The sequence below is a fragment of the Scardinius erythrophthalmus genome (genome assembly GCF_964197995.2).
Source record: "Scardinius erythrophthalmus genome assembly, chromosome: 11".
NCBI lineage: Eukaryota > Metazoa > Chordata > Actinopteri > Cypriniformes > Leuciscidae > Scardinius > Scardinius erythrophthalmus.
In genome coordinates, this window is record NC_138231.1 from 32,323,776 (window position 1) to 32,337,461 (window position 13,686).

Consider the following 13,686-nt stretch of genomic DNA (forward strand, 5'->3'; position numbering starts at 1 on the left):
GGCTCATGGAAAAAGGAAATGGAACAATACTGCAAGCTCGACACACACTTTCACATTCACTATGTGGGTGTTACTGCTCTGGGAGTTAACGATGGAGCAGCAGTGATATTTATGACCCCATTACAGAGGGTAAAATTAATTCTGTAATTATTCGGGGCCGGGGCAGAAGTGTTGCAAGTGCTGCAGTGTGTGTGGGTGTGTGCGCATCACCTAATGTACATTGACCGTGTGGGTGTTTTTGAATCTAACTGTTCTTCCTTTTTTTTTTTTTTTTTTTTTTTTTTTGCCAGGTGCCAGTGATACTGTTTCCGCGGCACAGTGTGGTTGTCAAGGGCGATGGCAGTGTGAATCGCGTGAAAAGAGACTGGGTCATTCCTCCTGTCAACGTGCTTGAGAACTCCAGAAAACAATTCCCTGAAGAGCTTGTGAAAGTGAGTGTGTACACAACGAAAAACAACATTGGTTCATCATGTGAAGTGTATTCGGAAAAATAAACGGTTATTTTATGTTTATCCTGCAAAATTTGCGTGTGTGTTTCAGATCCAGTCGGATAAGGACAAGAGTAACACACTGCGCTATAGCGTGACCGGACCAGGAGCCGACCAAAACCCCACCGGCCTGTTTATCATCGACGCCATTTCAGGAATCCTGTCCGTCACCAAACCACTGGACAGAGAACACATCCCCAACTTCCATGTAAGTGTGTGTGTGTGTGTGTGTGTGTGTGTGTGTGTGTGTGTGTGTGTGTGTGTGTGTGTGTGTGTGTGTGTGTGTGTGTGTGTGTTCATGACTCCACGTCCTGAGATGTCATGTCAAACTTTTGTGTACATTTCATCCTAAAAAACAGATGCGCAAAATTATTCAGATTTATGAAACCGTGTGAATGATTGCACAAGATTTCCATATTACAAATATGTTGCCACCGACTAAAGAATTTTCTAGTTGACTAGTAGTCGCTCATTTAAGCCATTAGTCGACTAGTCCGACATTTATGATATTAATTTAAGTACTTAAAAATATACTTGGAGTTGGGGAGTGGCATCGGAATGTGGTTTCAGATTCAGGGTTGAGAATAAATATTATAGTATTGTTCTACATTACAGAGAAGTACGAAACCATAAGAATGAGCATTTATTTATGGTAAATTTACCAGAAAAAAAAAATCAAAATCAAAAAAAAAAATTTTAAATATGAATTAAGCACAATTGTTCAGTTCATTATTTGGCCACAGGAGTCGCCGAATTGCCCAGTAAAAGAGTTGATTTATTATTAAAATTTTAATGTAACGTTTATTTTTTATAAACACAAATGTGTGTGTGGGTTAGCCTGTGCAATTTTCAATGCCGTTTCTTGCATACACAATGTTTAAACATCAGGCCTTTGGTCTTTAGATCTGTGCATTCCATCCAGGACAGAGAGAAGCCCTCTAAAACTCCCAATAAATTACATGTGTCATAGTTACCATGGCAGCCAGTCTGAGAATGTGACCTTTGACTTCCCTCTAATCCACTGTACCATGAAGAGGAGAGCAGGCAAAATTAAACTCTGGAGGAGCTTATCCTAACACTAAGTCACACACACACATTCATTCATTGTGCTTGTAGGGGGGCATTCCCTAAATCTGGCTTTTCCTAAGTAAGAACAATCCTCAATCTCCCCTGGAAGTAGTTTCAAACTTTTCCTGCCTGGTTTCAATACCCTTTCACTTCACTACTGGACCCGAGAGGCTGTTAACCTCCCTCAGTGTCTAGCTAATCCACATTCAGATTCAAATTATGCAGAGATTACATGAATATGAAATGATTTGCTTCCTAATGGTGCCAAAGGTGGAGCATCAGGCTTCCTTCGGATAGCTCATGCATATATACAGCAGACTTAAAACTGCTCTAGCACGCAAACTGCAACCAAGTCAGCTACAGCAGTTGCTTAACCCCAATAACCGCTGTAAATGAGTGTGGCGGTTAATAGCCTCTTTCACACTGACAGTGTGTCTGTACTGCCATTGCTGTGAGAGTTTTGCTCAGTTGGCTGCAGAAAATGTGTGAATTGAATACTGTAAATTTCTTCTGAATGCTGCATTAAAATGGCTCATAATGGCATAAAAACACTGAAAAATACTGTGGAGGTTCAGTCTTGTTCTCAAAACTTGTAAGAGTGCAAACGTGATTCTGAGAGTAATTCACTTCTTGCATCCCATAGCATAGCTAGTAAATTAGTAAGATTTTTATTTTCGTAAAGTAATTATTTTATTCAGCAAGTACGTAATTCACTTGATCAAAGTTAACAGTAATGTTACAAAAAAATGATATCATCATATTAGAAGGATTTCTGAAGGATCATGTGACACTAAAGACTGGAGTAATGATGCTGAAAAATCAGCTTTGCCATCACAGGAATGAATGACATAAATACAAAATATATTAAAATAGAAAACAGCACCTTTTAAATTGTAATAATATTTCACAATAGTACTGTTTTTACTTGTCAAATAAATGCAGCCTTGGTGAGCATAGAGAAGAAGAAAAAAAATCTTACCAATCCCCAACTTTTTGAACTGTAGTGTAATTTCATATGAAAATAACAGTGAAAGTAGTTGTTTTCATAGCTGCTCAGATGTAGACTTGTGTGTTTATTATTCCAGATTTTGTTTTCATGAAGAGTTTTCATGTAAACTGTGACTTTAAATGTGTGTTTGCATTCACAGCTACGTGCTCATGCCGTGGACATCAATGGGAACCAGATGGAGAACCCCATTGACATCATCATCAATGTCATTGATATGAACGACAACCGGCCCGAGTTCATACACCAGATCTGGAACGGAACCGTGGATGAGGGCGCCAAACCAGGTACACACACGCATTCACGCTTTTGACACAGTTTATGACACGCCTTCACCAATGAAGTTTAAACTGACATTTATTGCTCGGTTCTAGGTACATTTGTGATGACGGTGACCTCCCAGGATAAGGATGACCCAAATACAGCCAATGGGATGCTCAGATACAAGATCCTCTCTCAGACCCCGGAGAGCCCCTCCTCCAATATGTTCACTATCAACAACAAAACCGGCAAAATCATCACTGTAGCTGCAGGCCTGGACCGTGAGGTACAAGGAAATTTGTTCTAGAGTAATGTCAAAAATATACTACAACCAGTTTTACTATTAATGTAGTATTTCTAAATGTCTTCAATTATCTTTTTACTTTTAATTTTAATTCAAATTTAAGTAATTGTGTGCTTTTGTCTTTTTTAACTATTTCCTTTTAGCTGTAATATATTTTTTATTTCAGTTTTAGTTAGTAATTCTAGTACTTAAACTTATTTTGTTTCATTTGGTTGTTGAAGTAAAAAAAAAAAATTTAAGTTTGTTTTTCATCAAATATAGCTTATATATTTTTATTTTAGCTTAATTTCAATTACTGAAAACTATTTTTAATAGTTTTAGTTAACAGTAACAACATTGTTTTCAACTGGTGGGTTGGAACCCAAAAACAATGGGCCGCTTATCTGATCTAATGCGGCTGAATAATAAGATGCAAACACAGGGCTGCCAACTTTTGAGTTTAGCTTGGAATGAGAAATATGGAGGGGGATGGTTTTGGGATTGGGGGTATTGTAAAAAAAAAAATTTTTTTAACTGTTTTTTTTTTTTTTTTTACATGGTAACTAAATATAATTTCAATATGTTTAGTGACAACGTTACAATGTTTACATGGTACAATGACTTCTGTATTTTTAAGTCCTTGACACAAATTTCACGATTTCAATTGATACAATTGAGATTTGGATTTGGATAAATATCAGTACAGTAGCTATATGCAAAAAAAAATCTCTCAACTAATGCTGTAAACATACAGGGAGCCCTGTCAGCTAGTATTATTAAAGGTTAAAATGCCACTCAAATTAATATAATGCATATAACGTTAGAATAATTTTACTGATACAAGTAAAAATATAATAAATATGTAATATAGTGCATATATTTAGCAAACTACTTCTCTCTAAAGTTCATTTTTTATAGCTAACTAACATGCTATGGTCATTAAATGGCTTTCCTGAAGTAAATGTAACGTTACGTGACATTGTTCTCCAGCTGTATTATAGACCTCTTTCTGCGGTTTAAACACTGATTGAGCGATTACATGAGACATGATACATTTCGGTAAGTTATACTGTATCTTTTAACATACTTTCTAATATGCATTTGTTTTTATTTACTATTAACTAGTAGTAAAGAGGAAGAGCTGATCAGTTCACGTCCACTTGAACTTAGTGATCTGTCACGTCACATTTAAGAGCGCCAAAACAATATTTATTGTTTGAATTTCGTAATAATGAATTTCAAATCAAAACTAACTTTTTCTGTCAGTGTACTCTTTGCGTCACAATTTTTCACCGTGTGAGAAAATTAATGAGGGAGAGAGCCTGAGAACAGTGTCAATTGCGCAAGTCATTTGGCAGCCCTGCAAACATAACGCTTCCCATATTCCACATGCAGTTGAGAGCCACTGCTGTAAACCATATCCTTCTTGTGTTTTTAACCCTATTTTTCTCGTTTTTTGTTTTGTTTTTTTGTGCCGAGCAGAAGGTCCCTCAATACACCCTGATCATTCAGGCTACTGATATGGAGGGAAACCCCACATATGGTCTGTCCAACACCGCCACTGCTGTCATACGCCTGCTGGATGTCAATGACAACGTTCCGGAGTTTACCCGAGAGACTGTGAGTGGCACACACACACAGACACTTGAACACGCATCTTGCGAAAGCCATCTTTGCTGAAAATCGATCTCTCTCTGTCTGTCTCTGTAGTTCCATGGTGAGGTCCCAGAGAACCGCGTGAATGTGATAGTGACGAATCTCACCGTGACTGACAAAGATGAACCGGGGACTCCTTCGTGGAATGCAGTGTACCGGATCGTATCTGGGGATCCAACCGGACGCTTTTCCATCCCCACTGACCCCGTTACCAATGAAGGCCTTGTCACCGTTGTCAAGGTAACACTCACAAACTTACTGAGGAATAAACATACTGACAGATGGTCTGGAACTGATGTGAACGATTCCGCTTCAGAACCACTTTGGGTTTTACACTTTCTGCTCACTCATGAGAGAAAATCACACAACGTCCATCTACTTGAAGTCGGCACCGCTCACATACTTTGGTCTACAATGCTGCATACACAGACAAGCGGAGTGATACAAACAGTGAAAAGTCTCAGCACTTTGCCCAGCCAATCAGATCCGTGGACCAGAACTAACTGTGGTATAAACACTGTAATTGGGTTCTGTTGCTATTCGCTAGAATCTCGCTAGAGTCTTATAGGCACGGGTTCAAATACAGAGTAAAAGACGGTCTCCATGGAAACAGCTTCCACCTGCTGTTCAGCTGAGTTAATGGTTTATGTCTCTTAATTGAGAATGAGTAATTCATTAATTATTATTCAAGCATTTCTCCTCTGTGTATTTGATTGCAACACAATCCATTCATTGTGTAATTGTGAATATTTTCCCTAACAGCTCCGTTAACTTGATTTTGTGTGTGTGTGTGTGTGTGTGTGTGTGTGTGTGTGTGTGTGTGTGTGTGTGTGTGTGTGTGTGTCCTTGTGTACAGCCAATTGATTTTGAGATGAATCGATCATTCATGCTGACTGTTGTCGCTGAAAATGAGGTGCCGCTGGCAAGCGGGATCCAGCGCACCCGCCAGTCCACAGCCTCCGTGTCCATACGCGTCATCGACGTGAACGAAAGCCCAAATTTTGACCCAAACCCCAAACAGATCAAACTGGAGGAGGGGCTTCCGCAGTGGTCGATGCTAACGTCTTTTACTGCTCATGATCCAGACAGATTTATGCAGCAGAGTATTAGGTATTAAAACACACACATGCATCTACACACACATGTTTGGAAAGGATTTTTTGAAATAGGAGAGTTTAATACACTATGAAGAACAAAGCAGTGCTTTCTTGCTAGTCCAGCCAGAACATTTATGGAAACTAAGCTGGAAAAATGATTCACTCAGAAATTGTCGCTCAGTCAATCATTTCAGAGGTTATTTACATACAGAAGTCTTAAAGGTGCAGGAGCAAACAGAATATGTCATAGTCATGTAAAGTGGATGGTCATGAATATGGTCTAAAAATAATGTGAAATTTAAAAAAAAAAAAATCTTTTTTTTAAAGCAATTACCGAAAAATGTTTTAATAGTTTTAGTTAACAATAACAACACTGGTCACACTGGAAATGGAAGGTCAAGTTAAACGCTTTGCATTGTGGGATACATTGCCCAGCGCAGTATGCTCGGTTGTATCCTTCTCATTTTGACAAATGTAGAATACATACTATACACTGCAGAAATAGTAGGATATTTAGAATAGTAAATAGTAGAATGAAAGTATGCTACTCCACATATAACCTTTGTGTTTGTCTTTTTTTCCCCCATTTCAGTGGTTTTTGTATGAAAAACTAAATGTTAACCATCTGTGTTTGGTGTGTTTGTGTTTTAAAGGTACTCTAAATTGTTTGACCCTGCCAGCTGGCTGGAGATCGACCCCAACAATGGACGAATTTCCACAATTGCTGTTTTGGACCGAGAGTCTCCCTATGTTAAAAACAATCTCTACAATGCCACATTTATGGCCTCTGACAACGGTAGGAGCAGCTGTGTTTGTATGTATATATATGCAGAAATACTTGAAATCGAGCAATTCTATTGATTTTAGCTCTAGGGAGGAAATGCAACCGAACAGATATGCACATGCCCACACATCCATGTTAATGATCTCACCAACGATATATGCAAACTCATTCTGAATGTCTATGCACTCACTTTCTCTCGGTTACTCTTTGAAGCAGGCTCTCTCTCTCTTCCTAACACACACATATGCACATACACTACCCGCTGTGTGAAAGAGTCTACTGAAGTCTGCTAGGCCCTATTCTGCTGTGGTGTTTAACATTCTCGCTGCATCAGAGCTCTGAAACAAACCCCCTCTCTCACACACACACGCTGTAAATTTGAAAGCTTGTCTCCTGAAACACTCACTAAACAGTTGTGCCATTTTTGTATGCGGTATTTCAGTGCAAAAACCCACCTGTTATCCAGTTTAAATGCACTGAAATAGCAAGGCACTGTATGTAAATTAAGTCATTCTCATTCTTTTTAGCACAAACGCAGTCTTCTATGCAAATTAGGCATGTTTTAGATCAGCACTATTTGCGCAAAATCAATGCTACTTGCATGGTAATGTTATCAAGCAATTATATTTAATTGCATTTAATTTAAATACATTTTTATTTAAAAGGGATGTTTGTGTACATTTTCTTGCAATCAGTAATTGATGAAATTATGGAGGAGAGTGTTATATCCAGCTGTGCACTGCAGTAAAGTGCACTTTTGGCATTTTAAAGGTAGATTGTGGTGCCAACTACAGTCAAAAGTTCCGCCATTGCCTAAATAATTCAGTGATTCTGTGTTTCCCGAAACCATAGTTCCAATGAACATTCACAAACTGCATTACAAAGTTGTGTGGTTGGAGTAAACAAAGCTAAACATTAGAGAACAAACATAACAAAGTAATCTTCAGAGACAAATAATCTGACATTAATTCGATCTCTAAACCGATTAAATAGCAGAAGTTATCACTCCATCTCCTGTGGGGCGTTATTTACGGCAGTTCTTTATTGTTGAACCAACATGGTTTACATGTGACAAAGTTAGGAAGCACTTGTGACTAGCTAGTTCATTTCTCCAAGGATGCATCGTACTATGGTAGTTAATCAGAGAGTTTGGTTGTGGAGCAAGAATTGCATTCCTAATTGTCTTTAGTTGCATAGTTTAAATTTGTAAACTTGTTAAAACAATTTGCTAAGACAGCGGGTGCAAATACACAACACTAACTTAGCATTCTTAGTGAATTCCTGCCTCAACTCAGTTAAATCTTTGTGTGCAAGTTGCAGTATAGTGCTGATCGAAACCCTTTGCCACAAAGAAGCCTTTTCGTATCTAGTTCAATGCTGATTCGCACACCTGATTCAATAAATTAAGGATACTTAGTCGTACTTGATTTAGTTGTTTTCAGGCTGGAACGGATTAAAAATGTGTTTTGAATGCCAGCAGGAGTAGAACAGAAAGCCTCAGCTCCGTCAGCCTGCCTGCGCTGCTCTGCCTGTCTCTTGTTCTTTGTTTAAAGATCAGTGAAGTTGAAAGGTCGTTACTCTTGTTGAAACAGAAACTAAGCTCTTTTCTAAGTAGTGATGGTCCAGTCTGTGGTGGTTATAAGGGCTCTGGTTTGATTGGATCATATAGACTGTGCATTATGGTTTATAAATGAGTTATCATGCCAACCGACCCAGATGAGTGGAACTTAAAGTCATTAACTGCTGTAGTTCATCTGCATTGTCAGTTTTCAACTATTAGTCTTGGGCTCAGATGTCACGCCCACGAAACTTTCACAGTCATGAAGCATATTGCACACAAAAATGTGTGCAATATACAGCAAGGGCTGTATGGATTCATCTTTTAAGAGTCAAGATGCACAAGTTTATTGCATCTTGTTTTTTAACATCTTGTCACGTAGGTTAAGTTTTTTAAGATTTCGTGTTGAAAATAGTGTTTTAAAATGTGATTAGTTGACTATTCTTAGTCAAAAGTCTGGCTACATGAGACAATGTTTGTTTTGACTTTCCCTTCTTTTTCTCTTCTGTCCATTGTCAGGAGTCCCCTCTGCAAGTGGGACGGGAACTCTGCAGATCTATCTGCTGGACATAAACGATAACGCACCTCGAGTCTTCCCTCAAGAAGCAGAAGTGTGCGAGCGTCCTGAGCCCAACGCCATCAATATCACAGCTGTAGACGGAGATCTCAACCCCAACGCTGGGCCCTATGCTTTTGAGCTGCCCAACCGACCCTCTGACATCCGCAGGAACTGGACACTGACTCGAATCAGTGGTACGCCACATATCAAAAACACTTTTCTCAATTACGTTTTTATTTGTCTTGCCAGACTTTATCTGATGCGCTTGTTTTGTCATGCTTGTGGTTGGTTTGTAGGCGATTATGCTCAGTTAAGTCTGAAAATTAGTTACTTGGAAAGTGGGATATACGAGCTGCCCATCAGCATCACCGACTCGGGTAACCTGCCCATGTCCAACATCACCTACCTGCGTATCAAAGTGTGCCAGTGCGATCACCACGGCGACTGCGTGGACATGGAACGCATCATGGCAGCCGGGCTGGGCACCGGAGCCATCATCGCCATTCTAATCTGCATCATCATCCTGCTGGGTAAGACACAAACTAGACAGAGATTGTTTCTTCCAGGCAGTGGAGTTCTTATCAGTTGGTCACATTTCTGTTGAGCACATGTGATCTGCTTTTGGTCACAAAAGATTTCATAGCGAGACTGTTGTGGAAATGATAGCAACAGTTCTGTTCACTTACACCAATGTTATCAGTTGAATCGAAATCAAATGATGCTTTTCTCTTTTTGGTTGACTTTAGCTGGGTTTCTTTCCACATATTTTTATTTTATATTTTATTTATTTTTAAAATGCTGGATTAACACCAAGAAGTGAATCCAGTTTCAAAAAAATGTGCATTAAGAACTTATAAGCACACTTGAGGTGGATAAATGCTTTGTTCAGTAAGAAGACATAAACACAAACTACAATGGAAACATTTATAGAATATATTTCTAGAGGCGCATAAAAAAAGTCATATGAATAGTTCACTTTGGACCAATCTCATTGCAGAAATATGGTTCTAGTCTTCATGAAACGCTGCCAAACCCTGTTATCAAAATGATTGGCTACTGTCACCACCAAAACTGTCTGACATGCTGTCGCCTCCCGAAAATAAGGCATTCACTAGCGATGACATTTTTGTCAGAAGGTTTCTGCACTCTAAAGTAATTTATTACATTTCATAAAAGAGCCACATTAGTTTCCCAATGGCCACAACTTCCATTTCTATTTTGCTCAAACTCCTATGTAAGTGACAATTTTGTTCTCAAACACATGGGATGTAGAAACTGTTTTCAGGTTAAATTAAATTTGGAACTTGGGTGGAAACACAGCTTATGATTATCTCTTGCACAATTCTGATTCTCCATCTCTACAGTTTTAAATCGCATTACTTGTGTTAATTTACTTGAAAGAAAAATGGCAGATGAAATACTTTGCAGTTTCACAGAATAGCTGAATAATATCAATCCAATTTTTACGCGCTCATTTTACGGAAAAATTCCCTCACGGAAATCTCTGAAGCTTGTCTGAGGAAGCAACCGGAACTGAGGGGGTGGAGCTAGGAGAAATGTACATTTTGGTTGGTGGTGGTGCTAAAAATTATACACTGCACCTATAACTGTCTGATCTCAAGTCATTTTGCTTGTTTTATATTGATCTCTCTCTCGCTCTCACTTTCTGTCTCTCTCTGCAGTGCTGGTGTTGATGTTTGTGATGTGGATGAAGAGACGGGATAAAGAGAGACAGGCCAAGCAGCTGCTGATCGATCCAGAAGACGACGTGCGAGACAACATACTCAAATACGACGAGGAGGGCGGCGGAGAGGAAGACCAGGTACATGCTCTCTACTGCTATTGCTGCTGGGCATACACAATTATTTCAGCCCAGAATAACTTGAGACCATCTAGCTTGTATAATAAAAACATGTTACAATTTTTGATTTTAAGTAATCGTTAAATCTTCACGATTTTAATTTGAGCTGCGTAGTGCGGTTTGAAATCCCGATGACAAATTTCCAGCACTCATTTTGCAAGTAATGCTGATTACAAGTTACTAGAGACTCATTTTAAATTGATGAAACCGTTCCTGCTTTGCCTGGTGCTGTGAGCACATATTTTTGCATTTGCATTTGAGCCAAACTTTGGTTTAAGTGTCTCAATGCTCACACACACATTTTCAGTTTTATCATTTTGAAGACTTTTTTATGGTTTTATGAGTTAATTATATTTTCTACCCCCTAAACCCCCACAGAAACCATTTGGCATTTTTAGATTTTAATTAAAACATTAAATTGGGGTACACTGCATTTTTTCCACCTGCCTCTACATCTTGCGCATGGCCGAGTGTTCTAGCTTTTCAAAGTAATGCTCCATGGACCATGAGCACTTACAGACATGTCATCTTTCAAACTTGTCGTGGGTATATTCTAACCTCTTGCATATCCATTTTTGTTGTTTCCACCTTCTTTGGTTATTTTTAATGGCATTTTCCATCGTCTTCTTCAAGTAGTTCTTGAAAACAGCGAGCCAACTGTGAGTATTGCCACATAGTGGACCAACTAATTAGTGCAGTAAATTGCAGGCATGTGTGTGTGCGCCATTCAAAGTTTGTATTACATCGACCCTGCTGATTACAAAATGCAGCGGCAAATCGAAACATACTTTCGGCTATCGGCTAGCTATGTAAAGGAGGAAATACTATAGAGTTCGATTGTTTTTTATCCACCTTATATTTAACGTAACACCAGGCGGTCGCCATTTGTAACTTAAATGTGCTTCCAGTTATTTCAGCAGTTTAAAAACCGTCTGATATGTGGCTTAATATTGCAAACTGGTATTTTTTTGTCACATTGTTTTAATGTATCATCTTAGTCATAAACACTGGTTTGTAGCGCAAATAGTTTAACTTTTTCAGAACTTTGTTATTCTTCTAGTTATTTCCTTATAGTGGCTGATGAGAAGTCTAAGCTATCGATACGAAGCTATTTATGACCTAAAAGAAATGAAATATCAGTATTTATTTTACATCAAGATTAAAGTTTTTTAGTTGTACTTTAAGTATTTTCATTCCAAATGTGGACTGTTTCAAATTTTCCCATAGGAAGGTTTTATCAAATTTAGCTAACTTCTGAAAAGAAAACCCACATGAATGTCCTTCAAATGGAACAAAGCGAATTTAAATTGCATTACTATTGTCAAAACGTTCCTTGTTTTGCATGCAGATGTTTCCAGAAAACCAAGGGCTTTGAAGCAGACCTCTAACCCTGTTTGTGATTGTCTATCTGTGTTTCTTCAGGACTATGATCTGAGCCAGCTGCAGCAGCCCGATACTCTGGAGCCAGACATGATCAAGCCCGTCGGGATCCGTCGGATGGACGAGCGACCGATGCACTCCGAGCATCCGAACTATCCCATCCGCTCGGCCGCACCCCATCCCGGAGACATAGGAGAGTTCATCCACGAGGTACGCTGTGTGTCCGCTCTTCTGAAGTCGCGCCATATAAAATGGCTCGATGGCACCAGTGATAAGACTTAATGGTGATTGATTGGTTAATTGGACCTAGGTCCTTTTAGTTTTGTTGATCATTAGCCCGGCTCAGAGATCCAATAACTCATGCTACAGTCTGTGGATGCGCGCCCTCCTACGCACACATGCAGACCTCACACGCTCTAAGCAGTGCGACTGCACTCAAAGCAGGGTGAGATTAGCAAGAAACTGCTTAAATCAGGTAATGAATTAAACATTACTGCTAAATGTAAGCAGCCTCACTAAAAAGACAGACAGGCTTTTTATACATCAGCTTTTGCCAATCGTTTCGACCAAACTGTAATTTAAAGAAACCTGTCAGTTGGGGTTTTTAGTTCTTTTTTTTTTTTTTTGCATTCGAACGTGAAAAGAAATTGTCACTTATGAGTTTTGTTTATAGTCGTTTTATGTCTGCAGAAAGATTTGTTTGGACAAGCAACTTCAGGATTCAGAATTATGTCAGCTGAAAGTCTATACAGTGTTTAGTCTATGTTAGCACTCTGTCTGGATAGTGTTATGCTAAGAATAGGACTTTATTTGTACAATATGGCGGTGTTTCAAAACCAAGTGAGCTGCCTACCTAGACCGCATTTTTGGGCACCAGAGGCATTTTGAACTTTTAAACTGAACATGCATTTGGCTGTTCGATTCACTACCAAAATTGGTTGGGCACATGTAAATCAAATATTTGAATCTACCCCAAAATGTTGTCTAGGTAGACATGTGATCTTGTCTATAGAATGTGTTTGCCTCTGTTGCATTATCTATCTAAAGTTACGTTCGAATGCTAGCTTTAGCACGTTTAGCTCCTCTCTGGGAAAGTGCATGAAATGTCCAACGTTCCACACATCAGCTTGCTTAGCTGAAGAAGTACATCATACAGTTTTTTATATATATTTTTATCGATTTTGTTATTATTACAGAAAATAAAAAACAAAGAACTCCCGCACACTATCCATACTTGCAAAAAAGTATCAAAAATTCTTTATTGGCAACGTTTCGGTCTCATGACCTTCATCAGGCACATGAAATGTCCAACGTTCCACACATCAGCTTGCTTAGCTGAAGAAGTACATCATACAGTTTTTTTTATATATTTTTATCGATTTTGTTATTATTACAGACAATAAAAAACAAAGAACACATGTGCCTGATGAAGGTCATGAGACCGAAACGTTGCCAATAAAGAATTTTTGATACTTTTTTGCAAGTACGGATAGTGTGCGGGAGTTCTTTGTTTTTTATTTTACATGGTCTTTTTTTCCCACGCACCGGTTATTTGCGCTCTGGTTATATACAGACAAAACATGCATGTATAGGATTTATGTTTCTTCCATTGAGTGCCCACACTCCATACCCCCTCCACCATCATCGGATTTATTTGCTTAAAATACAATTGATCATCGTGCAAT

At 38.8% G+C, this 13,686-nt stretch overlaps 1 protein-coding gene across 1 annotated transcript in view; it reads left to right on the forward strand.

The window, feature by feature from the left end:
- The window catches only part of cdh2 (cadherin 2, type 1, N-cadherin (neuronal)), a 42,457-nt gene extending 30,078 nt beyond the window's left edge, over positions 1 to 12,379 (forward strand). The window contains exons 4-15 of the mRNA XM_081379051.1: positions 291 to 431; positions 541 to 696; positions 2,705 to 2,849; positions 2,937 to 3,109; positions 4,589 to 4,726; positions 4,817 to 5,002; positions 5,619 to 5,872; positions 6,513 to 6,655; positions 8,721 to 8,954; positions 9,057 to 9,290; positions 10,443 to 10,582; positions 12,044 to 12,379. Of these exons, the coding sequence (XP_081235177.1) occupies positions 291 to 431; positions 541 to 696; positions 2,705 to 2,849; positions 2,937 to 3,109; positions 4,589 to 4,726; positions 4,817 to 5,002; positions 5,619 to 5,872; positions 6,513 to 6,655; positions 8,721 to 8,954; positions 9,057 to 9,290; positions 10,443 to 10,582; positions 12,044 to 12,283 (2,184 nt within the window). The 3' untranslated portion in view covers positions 12,284 to 12,379. The remainder of the gene's footprint in view (positions 1 to 290; positions 432 to 540; positions 697 to 2,704; positions 2,850 to 2,936; positions 3,110 to 4,588; positions 4,727 to 4,816; positions 5,003 to 5,618; positions 5,873 to 6,512; positions 6,656 to 8,720; positions 8,955 to 9,056; positions 9,291 to 10,442; positions 10,583 to 12,043) is intronic.
- The last annotated feature ends 1,307 nt before the right edge of the window (positions 12,380 to 13,686 follow it).